Here is a 15099-nt window from a genome sequence, read left to right as displayed (position 1 = left end):
GAAGGGAAATCTTAACACTACAGCATATAATTACATTCTATACTAATCTTTGCTTCCAACTTTGTGGCAACAGTTTGGGGGAGGCCCTATCCTGTTTCAGTATGACAATGCCCCCGTGCACAAAGCAAGGTCCATACAGAAACGGTTTGTCGAGATCGGTGTGGAAGAATTTGACTGGCCTGCACAGAGCCATGACTTCAACCCCATCGAATACCTTTAGGATGAATTGGAATGCCGACTGCGAGCCAGGCCTAATCGTCCAACATCAGTGCTCGACCTCAATAATGCGCTTGTGGCTGAATGGATGCATGTTCCCGCAGCAATGTTCCAAAATCTAGTGGAAAGCCTTCCCAGAAGAGAAGTTATAGCAGCAAAGTGGGGACCAACTCCATATTAATGGCCATTAGAATGAGATGTTTGACGAGCAGGTGTCCAGATACTTTTTGTCATGTAGTGTATATACAGTGGTGTGAAGTACTTAAGTAAAAATACTGAAGTACTACTTATGTAGTTTTTTGTGGTATCTGTACTTTAATATTTATATATTTTTTATATTCTTCATGGGTATGACGCTACAAGCTTGGCTACAAGCTATTTTCAGGTCTCTCCAGAGATGTTCAATCAGGTTCAATTCCGGGCTCAGGCTGGGCCACTCAAGGACATTCAGAGACTTGAGTTGTCTTGGTTGTGTGCTTTGGGTCGTTGTCCTGTTGGAAGGTGAACCTTCACTCCAGTCTGAGGTCCTGAGCACTCTGGAGCAGGTTTTCATCAATGATCTCTCTGTACTTTGCTCCGTTCATCTTTCCCTCAATCCTGACTTTTCACCCAGTCCTTGCCTCTGAAAAACGTCCCCACAGCATGTCAATGCCACCACCATGCTTCACCATAGAGATGGTGCCAGATTTCCTCCAGACGTGAGGCTTGGCATTCAGGTCAAAGAGTTCAATCTTTGTTTCATCAGACCAGAGAATCTTATTTCTCATGGTCTGAGAGTCCTTTAGGTGCCTTTTGGCAAACTCCAAGTGGGCTGTTATGTGCCTTTTACTGAGGAGTGGCTTCCGTCTGGCCACTCTACCATAAAGGCNAGAGTCCTTTAGGTGCCTTTTGGCAAACTCCAAGTGGGCTGTTATGTGCCTTTTACTGAGGAGTGGCTTCCGTCTGGCCACTCTACCATAAAGGCCTGATTGGTAGAGTGCTGTAGAGATAATTGTCCTTCTGGAAGGTTCTCCCATCTCCACAGATGATCTCTGGAGCTCTGTCAGCGTGACCATCGGGTTCTTGGTCACCTCCCTGACCAAGGTCCTTCTCCCCCAATTTCTCAGTTTGGCCGGGCAGCCAAGAGTCTTGGTTCAGAAGTTCCCAAGATCTGTGCCTCAACACAAACCTATCTCGGAGCTCCACAGACAATTCCTTCGACATCATGGCTTTTTTTTTGTTGCTCTGACATACACTGTCAACTGTGGGACCTTGTATAGACAGGTGTGTGCCTTTTCAAATCATGTCCAATCAGTTGAATTTACCACAGGTGGACTCCAATCAATTTGTAGAAACATCTCAAGGATGATCAATGGAAGCAGGATGCACCTGAGCTCAATTTTGAGTCTCATTACAAAGGGTCTGAATACTTATGTAAATAAGTTATTTGTTTTTTATTTTGAATATGTTTGCAAAAAATGTCTTTAAACCTTTTTTCGCATTGTCATTATGGAGTATTGTGTGTAGATTGAGGATTTGTTTTATTTAATACATTTTTGAATAAGGCTGTAACAACAAAATGTGGAAAAAGTCAAGGGGTCTGAATACTTTCCAAATGCACTGTATACTGAACAAAAATATATATGCAACATGTAACCATTTCTAAGATTTTACTGAGTTACAGTTCATATAATCAAATCAGTCCATTAAAATAAATTCATTAAGCTCTAATCTATGGATTTCACATGACTGGGAATACAGAAATGCATCTGTTGGTCACAGAAACCTTAAAAAATAGTTGGGGTGTTGATGAGAAAACTAGTCAGTACACGAGGGGCGGGGGCGTATGCCTTATGATTAACGAGACGTGGTGTGATCATCATAACAACACACAGGAACTCAAGTCATTCTGTTCACCTGATCTATTAAACTCCCACAATCAAATGTCGACCGCATTATCTACCAAGGAATCTCTTCGAATCATAATCACAGCCGTATATATTCCCCCCCAAGCAGACACATCGATGGGCCCTGAACGAACTTATATCTGACTCTTTGTAAACTGGAAACCACACACCCTGAGGCTGCATTCATCGTAGCTGGATTTTAACAAGGCTAATCTAAAAACAAAATCTCCTAAATCTATTCAGCATATCGATTGTGCTACCAGGGCTGGTAAAAACCCTGGATCATTTTAATACTAACTTCCGCGACGCATATAAGGCCCTCCCCCGCCCTCCTTTTCGGAAAAGCTGACCACGACTCCATTTAGTTGATTCCAGCCTACAAACAGGAAACTAAAACAACAAGCTCCCGCCACTCAGGTCTGTTCAACGCTGTCCGACCAATCTGAATTCCACGCTCAAGACTGCTCGATCACGCGGATTGGAAAATGTTCCGCATTCGTCCAACAACAACATGACGAATATGCTGATTCGGTGAGCGAGTTCATTAGGAAGTGCATTGACGATGTCGTACCCACAGCAACGATTTAAAACATTCCCAAACCAGAGAACCGTGGATTGACGGCGATTCGCGTGAAACTGAAAGCGCGAACCACGGCTTTTAACCAGGGCAAGGTGACCGGAAACATGACCGAATACAAACAGTGTAGCTATTCTCTCCGCAAGGCAATCAAACAGGCTAAGCCCAGTACAGAGACAAAAATAGAGTCGCAATTCAACAGCTCAGACCACAAGTTGTGCAGGGCTACAGTCTATCACGGATTACAAAAAAAAACCATCCCCGTCGCGGACCAGGATGTCTTGCTCCCAAGACAGCTTAAATAACTTTTTTGCCCGCTTGAGGACAAACAGTGCCACTGACACGGCCCGCTACCAAAACCTCGGGCTCTCCTTCACTGCAGCCGAGTGAGTAAAACATTTAAACGTGTTAACCCTCGCAAGGCTGCAGGCCCAGACGGCATTCCCAGCCCGGCCTCAGAGCATGCCGCAGACCAGCTGGCTGTGTGTTACGGACATATTCAATCAATCCTTATCCCAGTCTGCGTTCCCACATGCTTCAAGAGCCACCATTTTCCTTCTCCCAAGCAAAGCTAAGGTAACTGAGCTAAACGACTACCGCCCCTAGCACTCACTTCCTCACATGAAGTGCTTTGAGAGACTAGTCAAGGACCATATCACCTCCCACCCTACCGGACACCCTAGACCCACTCCAATTTGCTTACCGACCCAATAGTCCACAGACGACGCAATCGCAACCACACTGCACACTGCCCTAACCCATCTGGACAAGAGGAAATCCTATGTGAGAATGCTGTTCATCGACTACAGCTCAGCATTGAACACCTATTACCCTCCAAACTCGTCATCAAGCTCGAGACCCTGGTCTCGACCCCGCCCTGTGCAACTGGTCCTGGACTTCCTGACGGGCCGCCCCCAGGTGTGAGGGTAGTAACAACATCTCCACCCCGCTGATCCTTCAACACTGGCCCCACAAGGGTGCGTTCTAGCCTCTCCCTGTAACTCCCTGTTCACCCACGCACTGCGTGGCCATGCACGCCTCCAACTCAATCATCAAGTTTGCAGGATGACAACTACAGTGTAGCTTGATTACCAACAACGACGAGACGCCTACAGGGGAGGAGGTGAGGGCCCTCGGAGTGTGTCAGTGAAATAACCTCACACTCAAAGTCAACAAAAAACAAAGGGAGATGATGTGACTTCAGAAACAGCAAGGAGCCACCCCCTATCCACATCGACGGGTCAGTAGTGAGAAGGTGGAAAGTTTTAAGTTCCTCGTACACATCACGGACAAACTGAATTGGTCCACCCACACAACAGCGTCGTGAAGAAGGCGCAGCAGGCCTCTTCAACCTCGAGGCTGAGAAGAAATTCGGCTGCTTCACCAAAGAAGCACTCAACAAACTTCACAGAGCACAATCTGAGAGCATCCTGTCGGGCTGTATCACCGCCTGTACGCAACTGCTCCGCCCACAACCGTTAAGCTCTCCAGAGGGTAGTGAGTCTGCAGAACGCATCACCGGGCAAACTACCCTGCCCTCCAGGACACCTACACCACCCGATGTCACAGGAAGCCCATAAAGATCAAGGACAACAACCACCCAAGCCACTGCCTGTTCACCCCGCTATCATCCAGAAGACGAGTCAGTACAGGTGCATCAAAGCAGGCGACCGAGAACTGAAAAACAGCTTATCTCAAGGCCATCAGACTGCTTTAAACAGGCCACCACTAACATTAGCGGCCGCTGCCAACATAACTGAACTCAACTCCAGCCACTTTAAAAATGGGAATTGATGAAATTATGTAAAAATGTACCACTAGCCACTTTAACCAATGCCACTTAATATAATGTTACATACCCCTACATACCCATCTCATATGTTATAGTTATATACTCTACTCTATATCATCTACTGCATCTTGCCATCTTTATGTAATACATGTACCACTACCACTTTAAACTATGCCACTTTATTTTACATACCCTACCATACTCATCTCATATGTATATACCACTCTATACCATCTACTGCATCTTGCCTATGCCTCTGTACCATCACTCATTCATAATCTTTATACATATTCTTTAATCCCTTTACACTTTGTGTATAAGGTAGTAGTTGTGGAATTGTTAGGTTAGATTACTTGTTGTTATTACTGCATTGTCGGAACTAGAAGCACAAGCATTTCGCTACACTCGCATTAACATCTGCTAACCATGTGTATGTGACTAATAAAATTTGATTTGATTTGATTTGATTTGAAGACCTCATCTCTAGCTATACCTTTAATTTCACAGTAAAGCATCTCAGCACAGAAAGGCTGCAAAGACGGGCCCTGAATTCTATGGAATTTCCACATTGTAAATGAGGAGCACCCAACCTCCCTGCCTCTCGTTGATGAGTCAACAGGTCATGGACAGGTGCATTTTCTATGCCTAGAAGATGACATAGAATAACCGGGATAGCATTTTACAAGGTGTTCTGAATGTTTCATACACTGGAAATAGAAATGTGCCTTTGATAAAGGCTAGTGCTAGAGTATTGTAGGCTACATGTGGTTTTGGCGCTCTCCACTCTCGCCTCCCCTCCTGGGTGTGTGTTTATTGCTTGCAATCCTCATTCACAGGCCCAGCAGGTATGGTGCTGTGTCCAGGCTCCAGATGGTTCACAGACACAGGTGCTCCTGCTGGCTGGCCAGCTGCAGGTTTTTTAGGCCCAGCTTGATTGATTCTCCTCAGTCTGGGGTGTAGTATATTGGCCAGGCATGGGTCGGCCAAGCTCAGTCTGGGGTGTGCACTGACATTTACCACAGTCAAGAGGACCAGGCCTGAGGGGCAGCAGTGTGAGGAGAGGGAGGAGGCGTATTCATCTCTTTGCCTGTGGAAGGCTGGGTGGATGGCTGAATGCTGGCTAGCTGGCTGAGTGGGTGGATGACTGGATGGCTGGCTGGCTTGCTGGCTGGATGGCTGCCTTTAAAAAAAAGAACATGTCAAATGTGCAGTTTCATATGTGAAATCAATATTTTTTTGTACATTTTGAAATAGCTGTTTTCACATGTTGAGCTTAAATTCACAAGTAAAATCATATTTTCACATGTATTACATTTAGAGTTCACATTTTAACACCAACTTTTCATGTGAGGAGAATAAAATGTTTTTGATTTCACATGTACACTGTAACGTGAATGTCCCGCCTAAACGTTCCCTTGTCCCGCATTTGGGCTTTTAAATGTGGCCACCGTAATTCCACTGGTGGAAACATTGCTACTGCAACATGTTAACACCAGCTTTTCCCATGTGAGGAGAATAACATTATTTCAAACCCACAAGTCCAGTTTTCTTATGCGTGAAACTGCATCTTATAATAAAAAGATGTCGAACCGATATCACGCTGCGCTTTGGTCTGAATGTTCCTACGACGATCGTGACAGTGGGGCGGCAGGTAGCCTAGTGGTTAAGAGCGTAGGGTCAGTAACCGAAAGGTCGCTTGTTTGAATACCCAGGCTGAATAGGTGAAAATATGTTGATGTGCTCTTGAGCAAGGCACTTAATTGCTCCTGTAAGTTGCTCTTAATAAGAGAGTCTGCGAAATGACAAACATGTAAAAATACATGTTTTTCAGACGTGTGAACAAACTACATGTGAAGATTTTTACAATAATAATAACAGTCAGAAACATGGTTTTCGGACACGTTAAAAACGTTCACGTGAAAATTAGAAACAAACAAAAAAACAATGAAGAATACACGACACGTGAAGCTCATGCAGTGCTCACAGGCAACTACACAAAAACAGATCCCACAAAACACAGTGGGGAAATGGCTGCCTAAATAGGATCCCCAATCAGAGACAATGATAAACAGCTGCCTCTGATTGGGAACCATACCAGGCCAACAGAAACAAAACACCTAGATAGGAACACCCCCCCTAGTCACACCCCGACCTGACCAAAATAGAGAATAAAAAAGCTCTCTATGGTCAGGGCGTGACAGTACCCCCCCAGAGGTGGGGACAGTACTCCCCCCCCGCCCAGACCACGGGTCCGGCCATGGTGCTGGGTAGAATGCCGCGCCCGGACTGGGCCTCGGCGCAGAGGAGGGCCATGGAGCTGGGTTGAACGCCGAGGAATGCTCCGGACATGGAGCTGAGTTGGCCGCCGTGCCTGGACTGGGTACCGGCGCAGAGGAAGGCTCCGGTCTTGGAGCGGGACTGGACGCCGTTCCTGGACTGGACATCGGCGCAGAGGAAGGCTCCTGCCATGGAGCGGGACTGGACGCCGTACCTGGACTGGGCACCGGCGCAGAGGAAGGCTCCTGCCATGGAGCGGGACTGGACGCAGTGCCTGGACTGGACCTCGGCACAGAATAAGACTCCTGGCATTGGATCTGTACTGGCCGCCTTGCCTGGGTTGGGCACCGGCGCAGAGGAAGGCTCCTGCCATTGAGCGGGACTGGACACCGTGCCTGGACTAGGCATCGGCGCAGGGGAAGACTCTGGCATTGGAGCTGGACTGGACACCGTGCATGGACTGGGCACCAGCACAGAGGGAGACTCCTGCCCTGGAGCTGGACGTTCTGGACCGTGGACCGTCGCAGGAGGTTCCGGACCGTGGACCGTCGCAGGAGGTTCCGGACCGTGGACCGTCGTAGGAGGTTCCGGACTGTGGACCGTCGTAGGAGGTTCCGGCCCGTGGACCGTCGCAAGAGGTTCCGGACTCTGGACCGTCGCCGAAAGCTCTGAACCGGGGACCGTCGCCGGAAGCTCTGGACTGGTGACACGCACTTCAGGGCAAGTGCGAGCAGGAGACACAGGACGTACTGGACTGGGAAGGTCCACTGGAGGCCTAGTGCGTGGAGCCGGCACAGGTGGTACCGGACTGGTGACACACACTTCAGGACAAGTGCAAGGAGCAGGCACAGGACGTACCAGACTGAGGAGACGTGCTGGAGACCTGGTGCGTGGAGCCGGCACAACTGGTACCGAACAGATGACAACCTCCGCACGGTGAGTGCGGGGAGCTAGCACAGCACGTACTGGGCTGTGGAGGCACACTGGAGACCTGGTGCTTAGAGCCGGCACAAATTGTACCGGAACGATGACACACCTCGCACGGCAAGTGCGGAGAGCTGGCACAGGACGTACAGGGCTGTGGAGGCGTACTGGAGACCTGGTGCGTGGAGCCGGCACAGTTTTAACCAGACTGCTAGCACGCTCCTCAGGACGAGTATGGAGAGCTGACTCAGGTGGCAGCAAACTGATGAGACGCTCCTTAGGGCGAATGTCGTGCATCATACACCAACACAATAACTCWCTCATTTCTTTCTCCTACAGTTTCTCCATCAACTCGCTGACGGTCTCTGACTCTCTCCGTTCACTCTCCTCCAATTTCTCCATCAGCTCCCCGACTGGCTCTGGTTCACTCCCCGGCTCCGCCGACCACCCCGTGTGCCTCCCCCAAAAAATATTGGGCTGTCTTTTGGGCTTTCTATGTGGCCGCGAACCCCGTCGTCGTCGCTGTCCTCCCTTCTCTCCTTGCGTCTACTTCCAAGGAAGGCTTTCGTGTCCTTACATGATTTCCTCCCAAGTCCAGGATGTCTTCTCCTCCTTTATCTCCTCCCAAGCCCAGGATACCTTCTCCTCCCGGGCACGCTGCTTGGTCCTGTTGTGGTGGGATCTTCTGTCACGATCGTCGTAGGAACATTCAGACCAAAGTGCAGCGTGATATCGGTTCAACATCTTTTTATTATAAGAGAACCGAACAAAAAAACAATAAAGAATACACGACACGTGAAGCTCATGCAGTGCTACACAGGCAACTACACCGAAACAAGATCCCACATAGAAACAAAACACCTAGGAAGATAGGAACACCTCCCCTAGTCACACCCCGACCTAACCAAAATAGAGAATAAAAAAGGCTCTCTATGGTCAGGGCGTGACACCCACTTGTGATTTTCACGTGATTTTTTCATTTTTTGTAAGGGTGGCCAAACAAAGAGGGCGATATCTGGGCTGGTCAGTCCAGCAGGGAGGGAGCATAGCATACTCATGGCAGGGAGAGACGKAGAGTGGAGAGCTGGTCACGGCTCAAACAGAGATGTCAAAATGCATGAGGAAGAATCCCAAACACATGCTGGACACAGAAATAAGTTGTCTTTTGGACTTAACAGAGATCACACATGCACACAGGCATGCACATATAGGTACCCACGCACCTGCCAGCACGCCCGCACATACACAATCTCTATGATCTCTCACACATGGCATCCAAACCCACATACAGTCAAGAGTCACGCCAGAGACCAGGTGCTGTCTCCTATCAGCTTTCCTGAGGATTCATATTGCCTTATTGATTTCCTCCAAAGCTGACATTTACAGCTGGCTCTGCCAAGTGGCTCTGCACTGCTCTGCTTCCGGTGCTCATCAATGGAGCCACTCCCTTAATCACACTGCTGCCCTGTCACACCTGCTGGACCACTGCCACAATGGAGCAGCCTAGCCTATCATACAGCAGCATAGAACAAGCCAACCCTACCGGGCAAAATCAAATCAAATTGTATTCGTCACATGCTTCGTAAACAACAGGTGTAGACTAACAGTGAAATGCTTACTTACTGGCTCTTTCCAACGATGCAGAGATACCTATTGGAATGGTATCAAATGGTATCAAATACATCAAGCACAGGGTTTCCATGTGTTTGATGAGATTCCATTTGTCCTGTTCCAGCTATTACTATGAGCCGCCTCCACTCAGCAGCCTTCTGTGGTGCAGGGGTGCGAGGTAATTTAGGTACAGTAGATAACTATACATATAACTGGGAATAAAGTGACTAGGCAACAGGATAGATAATAAAACAGTAGCAGCAGCGTATGTGATGAGTAAAAAAATGGTCAATGCAGATAGTCATTACCAGCAGTGGGACTGTCACTTTGGAGACCATTCATATAATGGGACAGACCATCCTAGCTGTCATTAGTGGGGTTACTGTCACACTGCATAGTTAGATCTATCACATCAAATGACATGGTCACACTGTGCAGACCACACATAATGACATGACCAAATAGACCTGGCCGCTAGTGAGTTGATTTATCCAAAACAGTCGGACAAAAAGACATCTCCTGTTTAACAAGACTACTGTAGACCATACGAACAGGACATACAATAAGCATAATACTGTAGCTATTTGTTCTGTTGATCCTCGTTCCCTCTTCATGTCTGAAGTAGCATTCCCATCGTCATGTGATCAATGTTAAAGGGTTGGAAAAGCAGGGGGTATAGATTTTTTCCCCCCAGGAAAGCATTTCCTTGGTGCACTTAAAGGAATAAAACACACATAAACACTCTTCAAATAAGTGTTTATCAATAGGTTGCAGTGTTTACTTTTCCGCTGCAAAATAATCCATAGGATACAAAGGACCTCTCCCTGCTATTCGGCCAGTGTGGTCCCTGTAATTGATTGTATAGGATATGGCACTGTATCAAGCTAACAGAGACAGCAGTCTCCTCTCTATTCTAGAGATCTGTTTCCAGGGTGTTCTCTGGGACCAGGGTGGGATGCTGTGGAGAGTAGTGTGTGCTCTCATGAAGATTTACTATTTCACTTACAATGAGCTGAACTAGTTTGGACCAGAGTGTGGACATTGTCTTTCAGTGCCAGCTGCACACTCAGATAGTGGTACTACAGTAGGGGGATGTAACGTACTCAATGAAGGCCTTGTATACAGTAAATGTGATTTAAGAGTTCTCCCCCTATTTTATGGGCTTGCCCCAACATTTTGAATTTACACCCCCTAGCAGAAACTATGCCCAGGAGTTAACAATGCTGTAGAATACTTTGTTAATATACTGCAGACCTTATATTAGTGCCATAGATTTAGGGAAATAGATGCATATACTCTTAGAAAAAATGGTGATATCTACAACCTGAAAGGGTTCTTCGGCTGTCCCCATAGGATAACCCTTTGAAGAACCCTTTTTGGTTCCATGTAGAACCCTTTCCACTGGACAGCCGAATAACAATTTTTTCTAAGAGTGTACAAGACCAAAACATTGGGCTGCTTGATTATTTCAAGGATGAGACTGAGCCATGGAAACTGCCTGAGTGAGTGAGTTTCCTCTCTCTACTGTATCCATTTAGGAATTCCGCTGCGTTTTCATTTTGTAGCATTAGTGATGAGTGAATTTGCATGAAATCTGTGCTTGGCCCATGATAAAAATGTCAACTCAGAGAATGTGGCTGTAAGTGTCGTCCTCAGTGGCTCTGCTAATCCTGTCTCAGTGTGAGCGGGCCTTTTATTAATAGAGAGCATCACATGTCACATTAGGCTTATTACCAGCAGGAGTTTATCAGGGCAGACATGGATGAGGATTGTAGCTCTCCAACTCACCCGCTGCTCCCCCTCCAACAAATAACAAACACATCTCTCATCACTTGCTGTTTAAGCCCATTATATGACTATTTCCACTGAGGCTTCTTAAAGCACACAACCAAGGATATCATATTATTGCATTATAATACTACATGCTCTCTCCATTTCTGTTTTTGTCTCTATTTTGTCTCTCTCCTTCTTTCAATCTGTCGTATATGTAAAATAAAGACCGTTTCAGTGATGTAGCTTTGAAAACATATTTTGCATGTTGACACCATGTTGTGTTTGTTCACCAAGCTCCTTTGTTGAGCAGTTGTGACTAGAGCAGTAATCCTCCCATGTTGTGTTTGGCTGTGTAGAGTCTTGCTGAGCCAATCACACCAAAACAATGCTGTCTTCACACAGACATCAAAAAGCATGATACAGAGGATGAAATGTGAACAAATCAATTAGTATTTCCACTGCTGTAGGCCCAGGGGATGTGTGTGTGGTGACAGATTCAGTGTGTGTGCATGTGTGTGTGTGCTCATACGTGTGTATGTTTATCCTCGATGCTGGGCTAAAGCAGACAGCAGGTGGTTTCCATAGACAGAATGTGAAGCTCCCCAAATGCAGAATGACACCTCCAGATGAAGGAAGGCCTGCAGAATACCCATGTGTCTTGCTTTCTTCCATCTCACTTCAAACACACACACACACACACTCTCTCAAACTTTTCTTTCACACCTGCTGCCCACTCTTATGTTCATAGGCACTGTGCACCTGCAAATAAAACAAATATTTTACATTCATTACTTTTTTATCCCGTTCCCTAAGCCCACAGTACTTCCAAATCCACCATGCCCACTTGCCCAGACACACTCCGATGCACTGCACACTCAACTAACACATTAATTCATACACACACGTGCGTACACAACCACACACACACACACACACACACACACACACACACACACACACACACACACACACACACACACACACACACACACACACACACACACACACACACACACACACACACACACACACACACACACACACACACACACACACACACACACACACACACACACACACACACACACACACACAAACACACACACACACACACACACACACACACACACACACACACACACTAGAGGCTCATACACACACACGTTCCAGCATATTCCTCTCAGCATGGTTACTCTGTCATAAAAGACTCCACATTTTCTCTTAATCTTTCAGATTTTAATGTTAATTTAACAAAGACCGAGCAGGGGGCCGGGTAGAAAGGTTATTCACCACATCAGGCAGATGTATAGTGACTATTATGACCGTTCTGTCTGTCTTTTACTGGAACATCTGTCAAAATGGCGCTGTCTTCCTGCTGCGCCTGGCAAATGCTCGGGCGAGCTCATGGCGATACGGCCACTTTGGTCTTATCCCCTAATGTAGTTGCCGTACTGCTGTTGGAGATGCTCTTACTGTGTTGTCTTACTTCTTATTAAATTGGTCTGATATTGTTGATCCTCTGCTGAGGTGGAGAAACAGTGACAGCCTTGTCACTACATGTCGTCAGGCCCTCGTCAAGCCGGCTGGCCCATAAATGTGACTAAAAATAATTGTATCTATTCTGACAGAGGCCCCCAGATATAATTGAAATAACATTTTGAGGCCGGCAGGAAATAGTGAATATTAGCAGATACATTAGATATAATGGGCTCTATACCTGAGGCCCTGCCAAACCCCTTATTATCCTTAGCAGACTGTACACCTCATTTCCAAACTACTGCATAGCTAAATGGTTAGCCATGATCCCACAGTCCAGGTATCTAGCCAATCCAAAATGACAATCAGTTTCTGATTGACCCCAACCTCTAATAAGGATTGCTAAACTCATGGTTACCAACCATCAATACCAGATGTACAATCAGACATCAGCATTCTGCAAGAAGTCCTCTGCTGTATATTCCCCTGCTGTGCAATTACTGCACATCCCCATAGCCACCCTGTGGTATGAAAACTCATGTACCTGTACAGCATAATGATGACCTCTGGAATACTAATTTATTAGCACATCTCCTGCCTCTTACATGATAATCAGGCCAATTTATTTAAATAAATCACCTTTACGTCATCAAAAAACAGCATCATATCCCATAATTATCACATCCATATCCCTGATCTGATGATGAGTGAGAAAGAGCATCAGTCAATTTCCCCACCTGGCTGGCTACCTGCGCAGTTGCTGTTATCTCTCTGTGATCTCTCTTATTCTCTCCTCCAGTCAGTCAACCATTACAGTGACGGAAAGGAGCATTCTGACATTTTTGAGCGATGTCTTAATTACATTGAACGTTTGCTTTAACTACAACAGAGAGGACCCAGTGACTGGAGTAGTGATTAAAAATGTCCCTGAAGAGGCTGTATTTATTCTAACAGACATTTTCCCCTCTTGTAATAAATAACATTTAAAAGAGGATTTTTTTTGTGTTGCACTATAGGTTATGTAATAATTGAAATGCCAATAAAATATCCATGTGAGTCACAATATGATGTGTTATCAGGGGTGTTATGATATGTGCACTGTTGATACTTTTCAGACTGTGCAATGAGAGCATTATTGTACTGTTTTGCAGAGGAGCTACCATCAGAAACTGTTAATAACTCTGCACTGTGACGATTGTCATGGCTGCAGCATGAAACAATGTGAATGGAATAAGTTGGAGGACACCATGTCACTCCAATGGGTGCGTGTGGTGATAATATCACATAACCCATGAATGACCTCTTGTCTGAACAGTGATGAGATGAAGTGACACCTATTAAAGGATGTAAACTATAGATACAAAAGTATTTGGACACCCTTTCAAATTAGTGGATTTGGTTATTTCAGCCACACCCATTGCTGACAGGTGTATAAAATTGAGCACACAGCCATGCAATCTCCATAGACGAACATTGGCAGTAGAATGACGCTGTCTTCTGCTAATGATGTTAATTATCATTAAAGAAATGCGTCAGAGAAGACAGCAGTTTTCCTGAAGTTGAACTTGAGCTTTATCCTTCTCTTCTCTGTTGTCTGTCAGGTTGRCCATATTGGAACCCAGGAGGAGGGGGAGAAGGGATGCGTGCCTGGCTTTCAGGTGAAGGAGTACCAGGTGGAGTACAACAGAGGTTTCCAGAAGGACCATCCTCTCACACAAAGTGAGTGAGAGACCTGATACCATCCTGACATATGGAGGATTAGAGAAAGTCAAGCAGGCGCACAACACTTCAGATACAAATGTATTTAATTACTGTTATCTATCTTTCCTTCTCTGTCTCACTCATGGACACATACACATATGCATGCACGGACATACGCGCACACACATTTTCATGCAGACTGTAGATCTAGTTGCTCATTGTCTAGCTCCTAGCGTCAGGCAGTTTCCCCTGGGGTTGTAGAAGAGGTGATTCTGTGTGGGCTGGCTGTTATGTTCCCAACATTCAGTATAATTCATGCAAAATCTTATTAAAAACAGGAAATAGAAGCAATGGTTTCCAAACACAACAACAACAAAATGTTACTGTGCTTATGAATTATTCTCCTTGATTGTGTGATGTTTACAAAACCTTGCTAAGCGATTCTCACCCGCAGGCTGCCGTGAGTTGTGGTGTCTTTAACTGAGAAACACTCTGCTGTTGAGGGGAAAAAAACACATCACACGGACACAGTCAGCCCGATTGGCATGTTAACTGTTGCGCAGGAATTTGCTCAATATCTCGAGAGGTCTCAATCCTCCTCAGTACACATATAGATGTTTTACAGAATGTTAGAAAGAAGGGAATTCTTTACAGAAGTTTATTTGATCTCAGAGGAGAGTCATCGAGTTCATGACCAAGGTCATCACCACAGATACAGCAGTTCTATTGAGTCTGTTGCGAGAAGGCCTGGTCATTGTGACAGTGTTTCTATATGGCCTCCACAGAGCCCTGTACTGGGAGATCCCTCCCTCTCTTCCTCCAACAGCCCCCGCCTCATTACTGTCACAATTCACTGGTCCTCGGCT

At 46.1% G+C, this 15099-nt stretch overlaps 1 protein-coding gene across 1 annotated transcript in view; it reads left to right on the top strand.

The window, feature by feature from the left end:
* Window positions 1–15099, top strand: part of LOC111953069 (cadherin-13-like) — a 692508-nt gene that overhangs the window by 185128 nt on the left and 492281 nt on the right. The window contains exon 2 of the mRNA XM_070435180.1: window positions 14134–14251. Coding sequence (XP_070291281.1) covers window positions 14134–14251 — 118 coding nt within the window. The remainder of the gene's footprint in view (window positions 1–14133; window positions 14252–15099) is intronic.

Source organism: Salvelinus sp. IW2-2015, linkage group LG26 (assembly GCF_002910315.2).
Source record: "Salvelinus sp. IW2-2015 linkage group LG26, ASM291031v2, whole genome shotgun sequence".
Taxonomy (NCBI): Eukaryota; Metazoa; Chordata; class Actinopteri; order Salmoniformes; family Salmonidae; genus Salvelinus; species Salvelinus sp. IW2-2015.
Note: the sequence above shows the minus strand (reverse complement) of the source record. Positions and strands in the feature narration are given on the sequence as shown.